Source organism: Peromyscus leucopus, chromosome 2 (genome assembly GCF_004664715.2).
Source record: "Peromyscus leucopus breed LL Stock chromosome 2, UCI_PerLeu_2.1, whole genome shotgun sequence".
Lineage (NCBI taxonomy): Eukaryota > Metazoa > Chordata > Mammalia > Rodentia > Cricetidae > Peromyscus > Peromyscus leucopus.
Window position 1 is genome coordinate 137,110,246 of NC_051064.1, and position 14,261 is coordinate 137,124,506.

The following is a 14,261-nucleotide window of genomic DNA, read 5'->3' on the forward strand; positions in this document are numbered from 1 at the left end:
AGCAGAGACCGGTGATGAAGGAGAGAGAGACGGAGGTGGGGGGGCGGGCAGCAGTCAGAGGAAGGTCTGTCTCAAAACAAAAGGAAAAGCAAGCAAACAAAACTAAACCAGAAAGAGCCAGCACAGAGATCCAGGAAGGAAATGAAGGAGAGCGTCCCAGAGGCTGAAGGTGTCCGCGTGGAGCAGAGTCCGAAGCAGCTGCTGGGGGCACTTAGGATCTGGTCTGGGGAAGAGGCCCCAGGCGCCAGGTTGGACGGTGAAGGTACCAAGAAGAAACCCCTGAGAGAGCCCAAGGAGATGGATGAGGAAGGTAGCTGGACTCCGGGGCAGTGGGAAGAGCCCCCCCCCCGCCCCCCCCCCCCCCCCCCGGCCACAGGTGGAATTAAGAAATCTGGCACAAAACAACAACAAAAACCTGAGCTGTTCTGTGTCCCTAAGATGAGGGTGACCCTCTCCCGTTCCTACTTCAACATACTCTAGGTTATGGCACGACCCCAAACTCATAAATTACTTTTAAAAACCAGAGAGGCAATTGATTCAATGGCACACAGCTAGGTGACGGCGGAGATCTTAAATGGCCTGGTGGCGCAGACCTTGCCTTTAACCTCAGCACGCACGCACGAATAGAAAGAAGCAAACCGCCCAGAGAGCAGGAGCACGGTAGGCGGGGCACAGAGCTAGGGGCGGGGCTGGAGGCTGCAGGGCCGCGGGGGCGGGGCCGGCGAGGCAGGCTGCGGGCATGCGTCCGGCAGGCCTTGGGGGCGGAGCTAAGAGGTAAGGGAAGCGGGTTGGGGGCGGGGCCTGAGAGTTGAGAGCCGGATCCCGGGAAAGCTCTTCCCCACTGCAGCTCCTGGAGGCAGGGCTGTGTGGGGCCGATGCGGGGGCTGGGGCGTGGCCAGGGAGTTAGGGGCGCGGCTGGGGTGTGGCCGGAGAGTTAGGGAAGCACGATGGGGGCGTGGCCAGGGAGTTTGGCAAGGCGCTGGGGGTCGGCCAAGGAGCTAGACTAGGGAGCCGGGGGCGTGGCCAGGGAGTTAGATGAGCGAGCCAGGGGCGTGGCCGAAGAGAAAGGCTAGTGGACGGGGCGTGACCGGGAAGTTAGGGGCGGGGCGGGCCAGGGGGCAGGGCGTGAGGAGGCCAGGACAGGGACGCTGCGGGTAGTGGAGGCAGGCCCTGCGCGGTGCAGCCAGCCCAGCGCGGTTAAGTGCAGCGTCCCCCGCGCCCGACTCAGGCAGCCCCGGCCTCTCCGCCCCGCGCCCGCCATGCCCGAGCAGCTCAGTGTCGCGGAGTTTCTGGCCGTCACCGCGGAGGACCTCAGCTCCCCAGCCGGGGCAGCTGCCTTCGCCACCAAGATGCCCCGGTGCCGGGGGGCGGCTCTGGCACGGGAGGAGGTGAGGGGCCGAGGCGGGAGGGGGCTCACGTCAGTTCGGGGCCTGGCTTTGACCTTTGCAGGAGTGCTTGGAGCTACGATGGCTCTTTGCGGCGCTCCAGAAACTCGCCTCTACTAGATCTATGGGAACCTAGCTCATCTTAAACATCTGCGTCCTCACGGTGGAGCTGGGAAGAGGGACTTTGTGGGTGATCTTGGGGTCACCTCGATAAAGACTCCTACATGTTGGGGCACATCTCTCAAATACTTTGGGCGACCTGCCCATCATATGTGTATTTGCTCAGTGGCTTACAGCTTTGTGTTTTCGTTGTTGGAGCCCCACAAATATGCAGCCCCCTAGGTCACTCCCTTTCTGAGAAGCAGGCTCAGTCCTGAACCAGCTACCTCTCCCGGGCTTCAGGAGAGAGGAGACCCCCTCCTTCTGGCCGCTGGTTCTGAGACTTGGCTCGCCTTGTGGAATGAATGTGAATGGGAAGGCGCCAGGAGCCGGGGCTCACCTTGGCTGTCGCGGGCAAGTTTACAGACTCCTTTCTCCTGCCCTCTCTTGTGTTTCCAGGCAAAGTGTCCCAGGCCCTTTCTTTCGCCCTTGTAGGCTGCCCCACCCCATTCCCATGCTCACTGGAGTTCATTCCTCTTCTCTGAATTCGCTACAGTTTTTTGTCCGTAAGGAATATGCTGGAGCAGACAGCCTGTGGTCTGCGGCCAGAGGAGGATAATGTGACCCCAGCCCTCTTCCAGAAGATGCCCCAAATTGGGGTGGCATTTTGGACTTCAGCAGTACCCTGGCCCCCCACCCTTCACCATAAGTGTGCCCCTACTGTGTGGCAGATACAAAGTTACACAAAAATACTCAGAGCTGAGGTCTTAGGAAATCTCCCTTCTTCCTCTCCCCTGACTGGCTGGCCCTCTGTCTGGACTCTTTCCTCCTTGGTAAGGAAGACAGAGACTTGTACAAAGACCGTCAATTTCCAGGGGTGCTAACCTGTGTTCAGACCCTGGCCCTGCAGTTTGCAAGATGGGTGGGCATGGTCATGTGACCTGACCTGTAAAGTGGAGGATAATTGTTTACCTCATAGAGCTGTGAGATCATGGATGCAATGTGTGCAAAGATGGGAACATTACTGTCAAGGTAACTGACAGATCTCTTTGGATAGCAATCTCTTGGATCTTCGTTTCTTGTGCACACAGTAGGAATACTTCTTGGTTTTTGTTGCTGTTTAAGACTGTCTTGCCATATGGCCTAAGCTGGCCTCAAACTTGGGGTCCTCCCACCTTGGCCTTTCCAGAGCTGGTGTTACAGGGGTGCACACCACACCTGGACTAGGAGTCCATGTCTTTATGAAGATAAGAACCAGTGAGGCTAGGATGGCTTGAGCAGAAGCCCTGGTTTACAGTCCACTCACAAATGCGGGTATCTCACTGGCTGCTTCGAGGGAAATGCTACCCCATAGCCTTAGCCTTGTCCTCAGGAGTGCCTCCTTCGGGTAGGCTCAGAGCCTCTGCATTCCAGGACATCTTTAGGGGTTTTACCTGTCATCCTGTTGTCCATTAGACTGTTGAGTCAGAGCAGAAGGGACTGCTCTGACTGCATGTGCCTGCGAATCTGACCCTACCTGGTGTTTAAGCACTTTGTGTTGGGAGACGAAATGAGTCTAGAAATCCAGTGGGCTCTGGTAGGGGCTCAGATTTGCCCCAGGGCAGGCCACACAAAAGCCAACCTTTTTAACCTTCAGATCCATGCGCTTACAAGCTTTCATTTTTTTTAATTATTTCAACAGAAAGACATGGGTTCCCCAAGCACAGCTTTTCTCTTCTGCATTCCAGTGTCCCCAAAGTTAAGTCTGACATTTGAATTAGATTTTGCTGGAGTTTTCTGGTTGGTTTTGTGGTCCAATCACTCTATTATTATACTGTGCTTACATGCCGTTTGATACTGGGTTTTTTCCTTACTCCAGGCCTGGGTATGACTAATCTAACTCTAGGATTCCATCTCTAGTCGCTTCCCAAATCAAGGCTTCCAGGTCTAGGTGGTTTCCTGGAAGTAACTAGGGACTCTGTCCTGGGACTTGCGGCCTTTTTTGGTCAAACCTACTGGGAAGGACCTGGGACAGGTCATAGGAACCAAGAGCGTGCAGGCTGGAGTACCCTGTGAGAGTGCAGTCAGCTGGAATCCTTCTCATTTAAGATGGAGAAACAAGCTGGGCGGTGGTGATGTGTACCTTTAATCCCAGCACTTGGGAGGCAGAAGCAGGTGGATCTCTGTGAGTTCGAGGCTAGCCTGGTCTACAAAGCGAGTTCCAGGACAGCCAGGACTGTTACACAGAGAAACCCTGTCTCAAAAAAAAAAAAAGCTGGACGGTGGTGGCACACACCTTTAATCCCAGCACTCGGGAGGCAGAGCCAGGCGGATCTCTGTGAGTTCGAGGCCAGCCTGGGCTACCAAGTGAGTTCCAGGAAAGGCGCAAAGCTACACAGAGAAACCCTGTCTTGGAAAAAACAAAACAAAACAAAACAAAAAAAAAAAAAAAAAAGAGAAAGATACAGAGAGGGCAAGAAGACACTGCCTGAACTCCCGGAGCAAGGGTGTGGGGCAGCTGGCATTTCTCCCTCTTTGTCCTAACCTCTGGTCCTGTTCTCTTCCTTACAACATTGGCCTGCCTGGTCTCCCTCTAGAACTTCTCTAAACCTCAGTTATTTCATCTTGAAACCGAGTCTCCTAATTCCCCCCTGCTTAACCTCACTGGATTTAAAGGTTGTTTGTTTTTCATTGTGGATCTCCGTGCAGCATGGAGCACGGGGGAGAGTATTGAAAATAACCCCTGCATCAGACAGCCCCTTCCATCCTGGACCCCCCCACAGCCATCATCCCATTGACTTTCACAGGGAAAATAAAGCGGTTGCCATGTGTGACATGGCGGGTCTGGCTGGCGGCCATGTTTTGTACGATCCTCCGTGCCATTTCTGCGCTGGGCACTGAGGAGGACATCATGATCCTTCTTTGGTTTGCTGATTGGATGAGGACATGCAGCACATCTTAGGGTAACAAGTAGGAATGCCAGGAGCTGTCCTGAGTGTCCAGCAGTGTTGTCCGAGGCCAAAGGAAGAGCTGGGGTGAGCCAGTGAGGACCAGGGCAACACAGGGACCTTCCTGGAGGAAGTTCCACTTCCAGGCAGAAGACTAGATGAGCCTGGTTTAGTGGAGAAGGCAAGGGAGCGAATTCAGGGACTGGTTCGAGGAAAGCATCTCAAGAAGTCAGGAGACCATTTTGACCTGTGCTCTGCAAGAGGCAGTCTTTGTGGACATGTGCACGCTCCCAGTGTTTATCTTCGGAGCTGATGGACGGGGGAAGGGTCATGGTTAGGAGAATGTTTACCTAAAATCTATATCATGTCTGACAGTGCATAGTTGAAATTCTGATGGAGTCAAAATGACCTTTCCCTTAGCGCGTGCGTGCGTGCGTGCGTGTTTATTTGGAGACAGGGTCTAGCCCAGGCTAGCCTAAAGTTCATAATCCCCACCTCTGACTTCTGAATGCTGGTATCCCAGGTGTGCACTACCACCCCTGCACCCAGTGATTTTGGTTTTCTGAAAGAATTTCTTTTCTTTTCTTTCTTTTTTATTTATTTTTATTATTAAGAAATTTTCTGTTCATTTTACATACCAACAACAGGTATCCTTCTCTTCCCTCCTCCTGTCTCCAGCCTCCCTCCCCCTTCTCTTTTCTTTCAGGGCCTTGCTGTGTAGCCCCAGGCTGGCCTCAAATTCTGCCTCAGCCTCCTGAATGTCACAATTATAGATGTGTGCCACTTCGTCTGGCTAAGGATCTCATTCTCAACTTTAAATATTCTCAGGGTGGGGATATGGCTCAGTGTCTTAGGTCCAGTTCCAAAAAGCAAAACAACAGCATAACCAGTGTTAGTATTCTCACAACTGGCCTCATGGTGTGTCTCTTTGTTTTAGTGTAAAAATTATGCAGGCCGGGCGTGGTGGCACATGTCTTTCTTTAATCCCAGCCCTGGGGAAGCAGAGGTAGGCCGATCTCTGGCAGTTCGAGGCCACCCTGGTCTACAGAGCGAGTTCCAGGACAGCCAGGGTGATGTAATAGAGAGATTTGTCTCAAAACACACACACACAAAAAAAACATTATGTGATCCTGGAGACTGTAGAAAATAGGAACCCTCTCAAGCCTGTGTCTGTGGAAAGGAAACTTGTCTTAAAGAATTAGAGGTGCCTCTCAGAACTGAACAGTGAAGCCAGGAAGTCGCCATGTGGCCTGTGAGAATTCAGGGGCTTAGGCAGCTGCTTCATATACCTTCTCCCACTCTGTCTCACCCGTTTATCTTCTGCTCCCTTCTCATTACATAGGCCCGAGAGTGCAGCTTCAGTCCCCACGCTCATGTGACCTCACTGGTCCAGTGTCTGAAGGTAACCCAGCCAGTCTCTCATGTCCCACTTCCAAGTTCCTGGCAGCCCAGCCCAGCTTCTGGACTGATGACAGAAACTGGGTCTCCACCCCTCGTTCAACAGAGGTCATGGAGGGATAGACGCAGGCAGGGTAAACATGGCCACAGTTCTACCCTGGGGGAGGAGGGCCCTTCTTAAAGAAGGACAGGGTCCATGAAGCTTCTCTCTATTGATGGAGTCTGGCTTCTGGGGAGAGGCCCATGCTGCCAGGTGCCTCCCTGTTTAGAGCAGTTACACATTATCCCATTGGAATGCTAAGGGATGCTTGGCATCTCTGAAGGCCTTGAATGCAAGTTAGACATTCGAACTCTTTGCTGAGCATTGGGGATTAAAAACCCAATCATGTTGACCAAGGACAAGATGAGGCAGCCTTGCCAAAGGTCTCACAATGGCCCTGCATTCCAAGCTGTGTGGTGGGTGCTGGGAAAATCCGTCTCTCAGCAAGAGAGATGCAGTCGCTGTCCTAAAGGCAGTCTCTTCCGGAGAAGTGAGCCAGGCAAGAGATGAGCAAATTCAACAGCAATTGCATATGGTAGCAGGTGGCAGGAAGTTCATCCTCTTGTCCAGGCCTTCCTTAAGGCTGGGCCCTGGGTCACCATCTCTCTTCCTGCCGTCTTTTTCTCCAGACTGTCCTGCCCATGGCTTCAGTTACCTCAGGGCTCTCAGTGACTCACCCAGCCCGGACTCATGTCCAGTGGTTTGCAGAGGTTTTTTTTTTTTTGGTTTTTCAAGACAGGGTTTCTCTGCGTAGCTTTGCGCCTTTCCTGGAACTCACTTGGTAGCCCAGGCTCGAACTCACAGAGATCCGCCTGCCTCTGCCTCCCAAGTGCTGGGATTAAAGGCGTGCGCCACCACCGCCCAGCTTAGTTTGCAGAGGTTTTGCTTAGACCACACTCGTGACTCCTCAGGCCGGCTGCCAGGTTCTGAGGCACAAGCTGGGAGACTCAGACACTCTTTTCACCAAGGGCCATGAGTTTTGCCGGCTGTGTGTCTGCAGTCTGCCGACTTTTCCTTATTGCTTCCTGGGCCACACCCTGTCAGCTCTTCCTAGAACATTGTGGTGACCTCCAGCTGGCCTGGCTGCTCAGCTTTCTTGTATTTCCCACAGATAAAACTTTTATTTATTTATTAATTTTGTTTTTTTCAAGACAGAATTTCTCTGTGTAGCTGTCTAGAACTGTCCTGGCTGTCCTAGAACTAGCTCTGTAGACCAGGCTAGACTCAAACTTACAGAGATCACCTACCTCTGCCTTTCCAGTGCTGGGATTAAAGGCGTGCACCACCATTGCCCGGTTAAAATTTATGTTTATTTGCGTAACTATTTTATTAACATTTGGTTTCATTTCTTTCTTTCTTTTTTCTTTTTCTTTTCTTTTTTTTTTTTTTTTTTTTTTTTTCTTTTTTGGTTTTTTTGAGACAGGGTTTCTCTGGCTGTCCTGGAACTCGATTGTGGACCGGGCTGGCCTCAAATTCACAAAGATCCGCCTGCCTCTGCCCCCTAAGTGCTGGGATTAAAGATCATCAGCAACATCTGGTTTCTTTATAGAATATATTTTCTCTTCTTTGAGACTAGACTCTTAAGCTTGGTATTATCTTCCCAGTTTTACATTTTCGGTGTGGCCAGCGATTAAATTTAGGGTGTCATGTGTACTAAACACGTCCTCTGCTGTGAGCTCTACACCCAGCCCCTTGTCGTAACCTAGAAAGTATCGGTTGAGTAATCAATAAATAACACATAAATACTAGAAAGAGGACGATGGGCTGGGGTTGTTCAGTTAGAGGGAGCAGCTCCAGCCAAGTCCTCTGGCAGTGAAGAACCTGGATTGTCTGTGATCCTGAAAAGAGGTCAAGGGGAGGGGAGCTGTGTGGGGTCATAGCATTCCCAATGAGTTAAGATAGACAGGGCAGGTCACATGGAAGCTTATAGGCAATGCTAGTAACTTTGGTTTTGCCGTGGTGTGTGTGTATGTGTGTGTGTGACTATTATTATTGTTACCATCGTTACTCATTATTATTATTTTGAGACAGGATCTCATTTATGTAGCCCCGGTTCTCAAACTCACAGAGATCCGATTGCCTTTGCCTCCCGAGTTCTGGGACTAAAGTCGTGTGCCACCATGCCTGACTTGTTTTGCTTTTTTGAGACAAGGTCTTACTTAAACTTAGTACTCATGGGGCAGAGACCGTAAGACCATAACTTTTGAGGCCAGCCTCGACTACAGAATCAGACCCTGCCTCAACAAAACAAGGCACACAGAGAACTATATCAACAAGTGAGGGGTCTAGGGAGATGCCTTAGTAGGTAAAGTGCTCGCTGCCCAAGCATGGGGACCTGAATTTGGACTCCCCAGTACCTCCATAAAAAGCCAGGCCTGCCAGTGCATGCCTGTAATCCCAGGGCTGGGGAGGGAGAGGCAGGAGGATCCCTGGGGCTTGCTGGACAGCCAGTCTATTGAATTAGTGAGCCCCAGGTTCAGTGAGAGACCCTGTCTCAAAAACTAAGGTGGGGAAGCCGGGCAGTGGTGGGCACACACCTTTAGTCCCAGCATTCCCCAGAGGCAGAGGTGACCTGATCTCTCTGAGTTCGAGGCCAGCCTGGTTGCAGAGTGAGTCCCAGGACACCAAAAACTAAAATAAATAAAGTGGAGAATGATTGAAGAAGACACCCAGTGTCAACCTCTGGCCTGTATACACAGACACACACAGACACACAGACACACACACACACACACACACACACACACACACACACACACACCAGGCCCAAACAGTGGGATATGGTAGGTATGTCTTAGGCATCTTACTGTGAGCCCTAGCAACACCCCCACCTGGGCTGTTAGCAGAATAGGAACTCACTTGAATGGAAACTCAGTAGTTCCCAGAAGTGCCCAGAGCTGGAGAACCGGGCCTGAGCAGCAGGCAGAGATCAGCCAAAAAGGACACACAGAGCCAGGTTGGCAGGACACTGCGCCATGCACTAAATGCCACAGCTTGAGGTGTCACTGTTCCAGGGACACTGCCACTACAGATGTGTATCAGCACTCCGAATGGACTTCCTGTGCTCTGTAGTTCTGGTTCCGACCCACAGTGAGAGCCTCTTATTAACTGAGCCTAGGTGCAGGGGAGCCTGGAAAAGCAAGAACTCAGGTTTTTTTTTTGCCTTTTATGAGACATGGCCTGCTAAGACTTGTGTCATGATGTCAGATGTCCTTGGCATGGGCTAACCAGTGTGTAGGGTGTCTGGGAGTCTATAACCCAGGACTCCCAAAGTCCCTGAATCTGTGCATCTCATTTACATCCATCTTAGTGGTAGAAATGGGTGAGATCACCTCTGGGAGAGGAATGCAGGGGCCCAGGCCATTGCTCTGGGGAGATGAAGTCTGGAGAGAGAGTGGAAGAAGCCAATGAAGGAGACTGAAAAGGAGCTTCTAAGGAAGTAGAGAGGGACCTGGAGACTGACTGCAGGACGTCAGAGCTGGGAGAATGTTTGAAGGAGGGAGGCGTGGCCAGCTGCCGGGGTGCCTCTGTAGCTAAATAAGCAGACAGGGAAACCACCAAGGGCTTCAGCACTGCGGAGGTCAGTGGCAGCGAGTGTGTGGACAGGGTTGGTGCCGTGTTCTCCTGTGTTCTGGAGAGATGTGCACAGGTCATAGGAGATTAGTCTGCTACTTGGAAGAGAGTGAAGAGAGGTGAATGAGACCTGGGGATCTGGGAGCCCAGCCCGGCCCCTCCTAGCGAACTGCCTCTGTCTGGGGTGAGAGGGTCGGCCTCAGCCTGGTCTCCAAGTCTGTCCTGCGTACTTCAGCCTTGAGTGTGTACTTTCCTTGGCTGATGCCAGCTGTTTCTGGTCATTGGAGTGACAAGGTAGAGCTGGGAAGAGAAACTGAAACTTTGGAAGGAAGAAACGCCCTCAAAGGCAGTTTGATCATCTAGTTTTGTTTTAATTGTAGCATGTGCGAGGGATGTGTGTGAGGAGGATGAGTGCGGTGGTAGGCGGCTGTGGCATTTGTTGTTGTGGATCTGTGAATGTGTGTGCTGGTGAACTTGGACATGTGGGAGGCCAGAGGCTAACCTCAGACGTCTTTGCTTCATTGCTCTTACCCTTTGTATTTTCAGATAGGGTCTTGCTTGCGGCCTGCCTGGCCAATGACCTCCAGGGATTTGCCTGTCTCTACCTCACAGAAGTACTGTGAGCCTGGCTATTTATGTGAGTGCCAGGGATCTGAATTCGGGTCCTCATGCTTGTCCAGCAAATACCTTACTGACTGAGCTGTCTCTTCAGCCATTGCTATTTATTCTCCCGAGACAGCATCTCCTGTAGCTCAGGCTGGCCTTGAGCTTGCTATGTAGCTGAGGATGACTTTGACCTCTTGATCTTCCTGCCTTTCAATCTCCAGGTGCTGGGACTGCAAACATGTTCCATCCGGTTTGAAGAGTGTTAGGGACTGAACCCAGGGCTTCACGCATGCCAGGCAAGCCCTCTACCACCTGGGCTACATCCCCAGCCTTGAATCACTTAGGGTTTAGGCAGATGTTTCCAGGAGAGCGTACAGGTTCCTCAGGCTCCCAGGCAGGCCCCAGGAGGTGTCATTTCAGCCTCTCCAGCCACCAGAGGCACTTTGGAGGACTGAGCTGGCTGATCGGGTAGCAGCTGCTGAAGGTTCTTCTGCTCTTGTTCTCGACCTTCCACGAGCTTGAAGAACCTCAGATACCTTGGGCTCCACCTTGACCCTATGGAATCAGAGTCTCCCAGGGGCGAGGCCTGAGCAGGAGCCGCCTGGAAATTCTCCAGGTGGCCGAGCGGTCAATGTGATAGGAGATCAGAAAGCTCTGAATGCCCACTAGAGGTTAGTGACCCATTAAACCATATTTACAGAACACCCATGGGGACAAAGGCAGTTTCTGAGGTCATAGAGGTGACCAGACAAGGGTTCCATCTGGTAGGGAAGGACGCCGTCCTTGAAAGCACGATCAGCCTATGGCCCACGTATCCATTTGCAATCAGTGAGGCCAGACGGACCTGGCTTTGAATTTTGCTATTGGCTGTATGACCCCAGATAATAGTTTAACCTTTCAGAATCCAGTTCCCCATGCCTAAGTCAGAGAGCATGCTAACAAAATTCTTTGAGAGGATTTCATCACAGATCCGGCACATAACAGACACTTACATGTGTCTGTAACAGGGATGAGGCAACTTGTACCAGTGAATATGCGTGAATATGAGTGACCTGGGGCCAGGTCAGAAAGGGCTCTGTGCTTTAGAGGACAGTGAATGAAGTATGGAACCTGTCTGTTGTTTATTACCATCTTTTTATTAGGATTTTTGAGACAGGGTCTTCATTTGTAGCCCAGGCTGACCTTGGACTTGCAGTGATCTCCTTGCTTTGGCCTCTTAGGTGCTAGGATTATAGGTATGCACGGCCAGGCCTGGAGCCTTTGTCTGTTTGTCATTCCCCCCCCCCCCCCCCCCCCCGCCCGGAGCTGAGGACCGAACCCAGGGCCTTGTGTTTGCTAGGCAAGCGCTCTACCACAGAGCTAAATCTCCAACCCCTTGTTTGTTTTTTTTCAAGACAGACTTGTTTGTTTTTTTTCAAGACAGAGTTTCTCTGTATAGCTCTAGCTGTCCCAGAGTTTGCTTTGTATGCCAGGCTGGCTTTGAACTCACAGAGATCCACCTGGCTCTGCCTCTCGAGTGCTGGGATTAAAGGCGTGTGCCACCACCGCCCGGCCAGCATTTCATTTTTAAAGTCCATCCCTTTGCCTAGCTTAGCATACGGAGCAGGCAGTGTAGAAAGTGTTTTCCACAGACTCACTTGGGTGATTCCCCACAGAAGGAACCTACCAGGGCATCAAGGGACAAGGTAGCAAGCGGGATTGCCAGGTAGCATACAGGATGGCCTTGCAGTATCTGGGCCGTACTTCACCCTCCAAGTTGTTCATCCGTTGTCTGAAATGTAAATCCAGCTGGGGGTTGTGTATTTATTTTTCTAAATCTGGCTACTCCGCCAGCAGAAAGTGGCAGAGCCAGGATTTGCACCTGGGAAGCTGGCCCAGAGCTGAGCTTCCTGCCTCTGCTGGTGATGCCTGGCTCCTCATGCTGTCCCCAGGGTCCTTGAGGTCATAGGCCTCAAGGGAGGTGCCAGTGTTTGTTTATTCGTTTGTTTAGTTGTTGTTGTTATTTGTTTAGTTTTGTTTGGCACTCTAGGTAGTTTTCCTGGGAAGCCTGGGGACATTAAAAAAGCAGCTACAGGACAATGACAGCTATTAGGAAACCCTTCCTATGCACAGCACGCCAAGGCAGTCACTTAAATGCTGAAGGGGTTCAGTGCTCTGAGATAGGTACCATCATTATCTCACTTGATAATGGGAAATGGAGGTTCAGAGAGGTTAAGTCACTTGCCTCACATCACACAGCTAAGAGGACTGGACCCCGAACTTGGACATCATACTATGACAAATGGAGTTCTTAATCCCTGCTGCCTTTCTGTGTTCCTGTGGGGCCTTGATAACAGTAATTAACTGACTAATTAATTAATTTGATCATTCCTTCATCCCATAGGTATTAATGAACACCCCGGTGGTGGGTGAGGCATATACAAAAGTAATGAGGGGGCCAGAAGGATGGCTCCGTGGGTGAGAGCATTGGCTGCACAGGCCTGAGACCCGAGTTCAGATCCCAGCAGCTGTATAAAAAGCTGAGCGCGGTCACGCCAGCGCCTGTCACCCAGCACCACAGGAATCAGAGACAGGGACGGACTTACTGGCGGCCAGCCCAGCTCCAGGTTCAGTGAGAGACCCTGTCTCAGAGGAATCGGCAGAGTGATGGGACAGGGCACCCCTGCCCTTCCCTGGCCTCCACCCGTGCACACACACACACACACACACACACACACACACACACACACACACAGGAGGCCCTCCCTCCCCTCTGTTTCCAGCCTCGCCCCCAAGGTCACGTGTGCGCGCACAGGACGGGAAGAGCTAGGATAAAGCCTGTAGCTGGCACTGAATGGCAAAAGCCAGGGCAGGGCAGCTTTGCAGTGGTGGGAGTTGGGGTGACCCTCACGCTGAGTCAGGAGAGGTGACGGTTTCCAGAAGGAAGAAGAGTCCTCCAGGCAGAAGGAGCAGCTGAGGTGGTGACTGGATACATCTCAGCATGGCCAAGATTGCCAAGCTGGTGCCCGAGGGGGCTCCTGAGGAAGAGCAGGGGTGGGTGTTGTCCTGGCTACCAGTCGAGGCCAGAGGGCGCCAGGCTCCAGATCTCTTACTGTTCTGTCCAGCAGGCCAGGCTCTCTCCCTCGCCTGGGTGGAATCCAGGGCCGGCAGCCAGGGGTCGGCTGGGAATCTTCGGGAATCTTCAGCCACCGGTCCAGCAAAGTTCTTGCTCTCTTAGCTCATCACTGCCGAGAAGTCTCCTGAGGAAAATCCCAGCCAGGAAACTTGGGGTTTATTGAGGCCTCCGTGTGGGGGAGGGTGTGGCTCCTTTCCTGCAGACCCTCTTCCTCTCCGCCTCCAGCTACCCCTCAAGGGGCAGTGGAGGGACTGAGTTGGCCCGGCTGGCCTGCTGCCCAGGCTAGGAACCATCCGCGGAGGCCCCACCTGGGGTGTCTGGGGGCACAGGGCAGGCTCGGACTCTGTACTCGTACTCGCAGGAAGGAAAGCCGCTAAAGTCCTGAAATAATAAATGGCAGAGCCAGCAGGAGACTTTCCCTGTCACCGCCAGCTCTGGGGCTCTGAAGAGGGAGGCCCAGGCATGGGGGAGACTGGGCAAAGCCGCCCTACCGGCCAGACCTGGATCTCATAGGGGCTTGGATCTCATAGGGGCGTGTGAGGCAGTGGGTCGAACTCCGCTCTCCTCAAGGACCTCTGACTGCTCAGCGGGACATGCAGGCCCAGGACACAGGGACACTGGGTGAAGTCACTGGTGGGCTTGTGGTCCTGAGGCTGACCAGGCTGGAGCAGCCTTGCAGGGCATCGTGAACTCAGCTGAGTTCCAAGAATCCCTTGGAATGGGCCTAAGAACTCACAGCGGCCAGATCTAAACTGCAGATGAGGGAACTGAGGTTTAGAAGGAGAAGGAGCTTTCTCTGGGCACACAGAGGGGGCAGGACCTCACCCCCTCCAGCCTCCGGTCCAAGTCACTTGGTCATGCAGCTTTGAACACGTGCACTGGGAGGCTGGTCCCCTGTGTTCCTGTGTTGCCTCTGAAGACGTCCCTGTTGGAGGAGTTGGTGCTCTTCAGAAAAGACGATTGGGAAATCCGGCGTAGGGGTGTGGTGACACAGGCTGATTATCCCAGAATGTGCAAGGCTGAGGCAGGAGGATTGCTATGAGTGTGAAGCCAGTCTGGGTTATAGAGTATGACTCCGGCTCAAAAGAGAGAGAGAAGAGAAGGAGAGAAGGGGAGGG

At 52.5% G+C, this 14,261-nt stretch overlaps 1 protein-coding gene across 2 annotated transcripts in view; it reads left to right on the plus strand.

Moving 5' to 3' along the window:
- Positions 1 to 1,099: 1,099 nt before the first annotated feature.
- Asap3 (ArfGAP with SH3 domain, ankyrin repeat and PH domain 3) overlaps positions 1,100 to 14,261 on the plus strand; it is a 43,501-nt gene continuing 30,339 nt past the window's right edge. The window contains exon 1 of one of the 2 annotated variants that reach the window (XM_028875427.1): positions 1,100 to 1,388. In XM_028875427.1, the coding sequence (XP_028731260.1) occupies positions 1,260 to 1,388 (129 nt within the window). In that variant the 5' untranslated portion in view covers positions 1,100 to 1,259. The remainder of the gene's footprint in view (positions 1,389 to 14,261) is intronic. The other variant, XM_037203078.1, reaches the window with a different exon arrangement.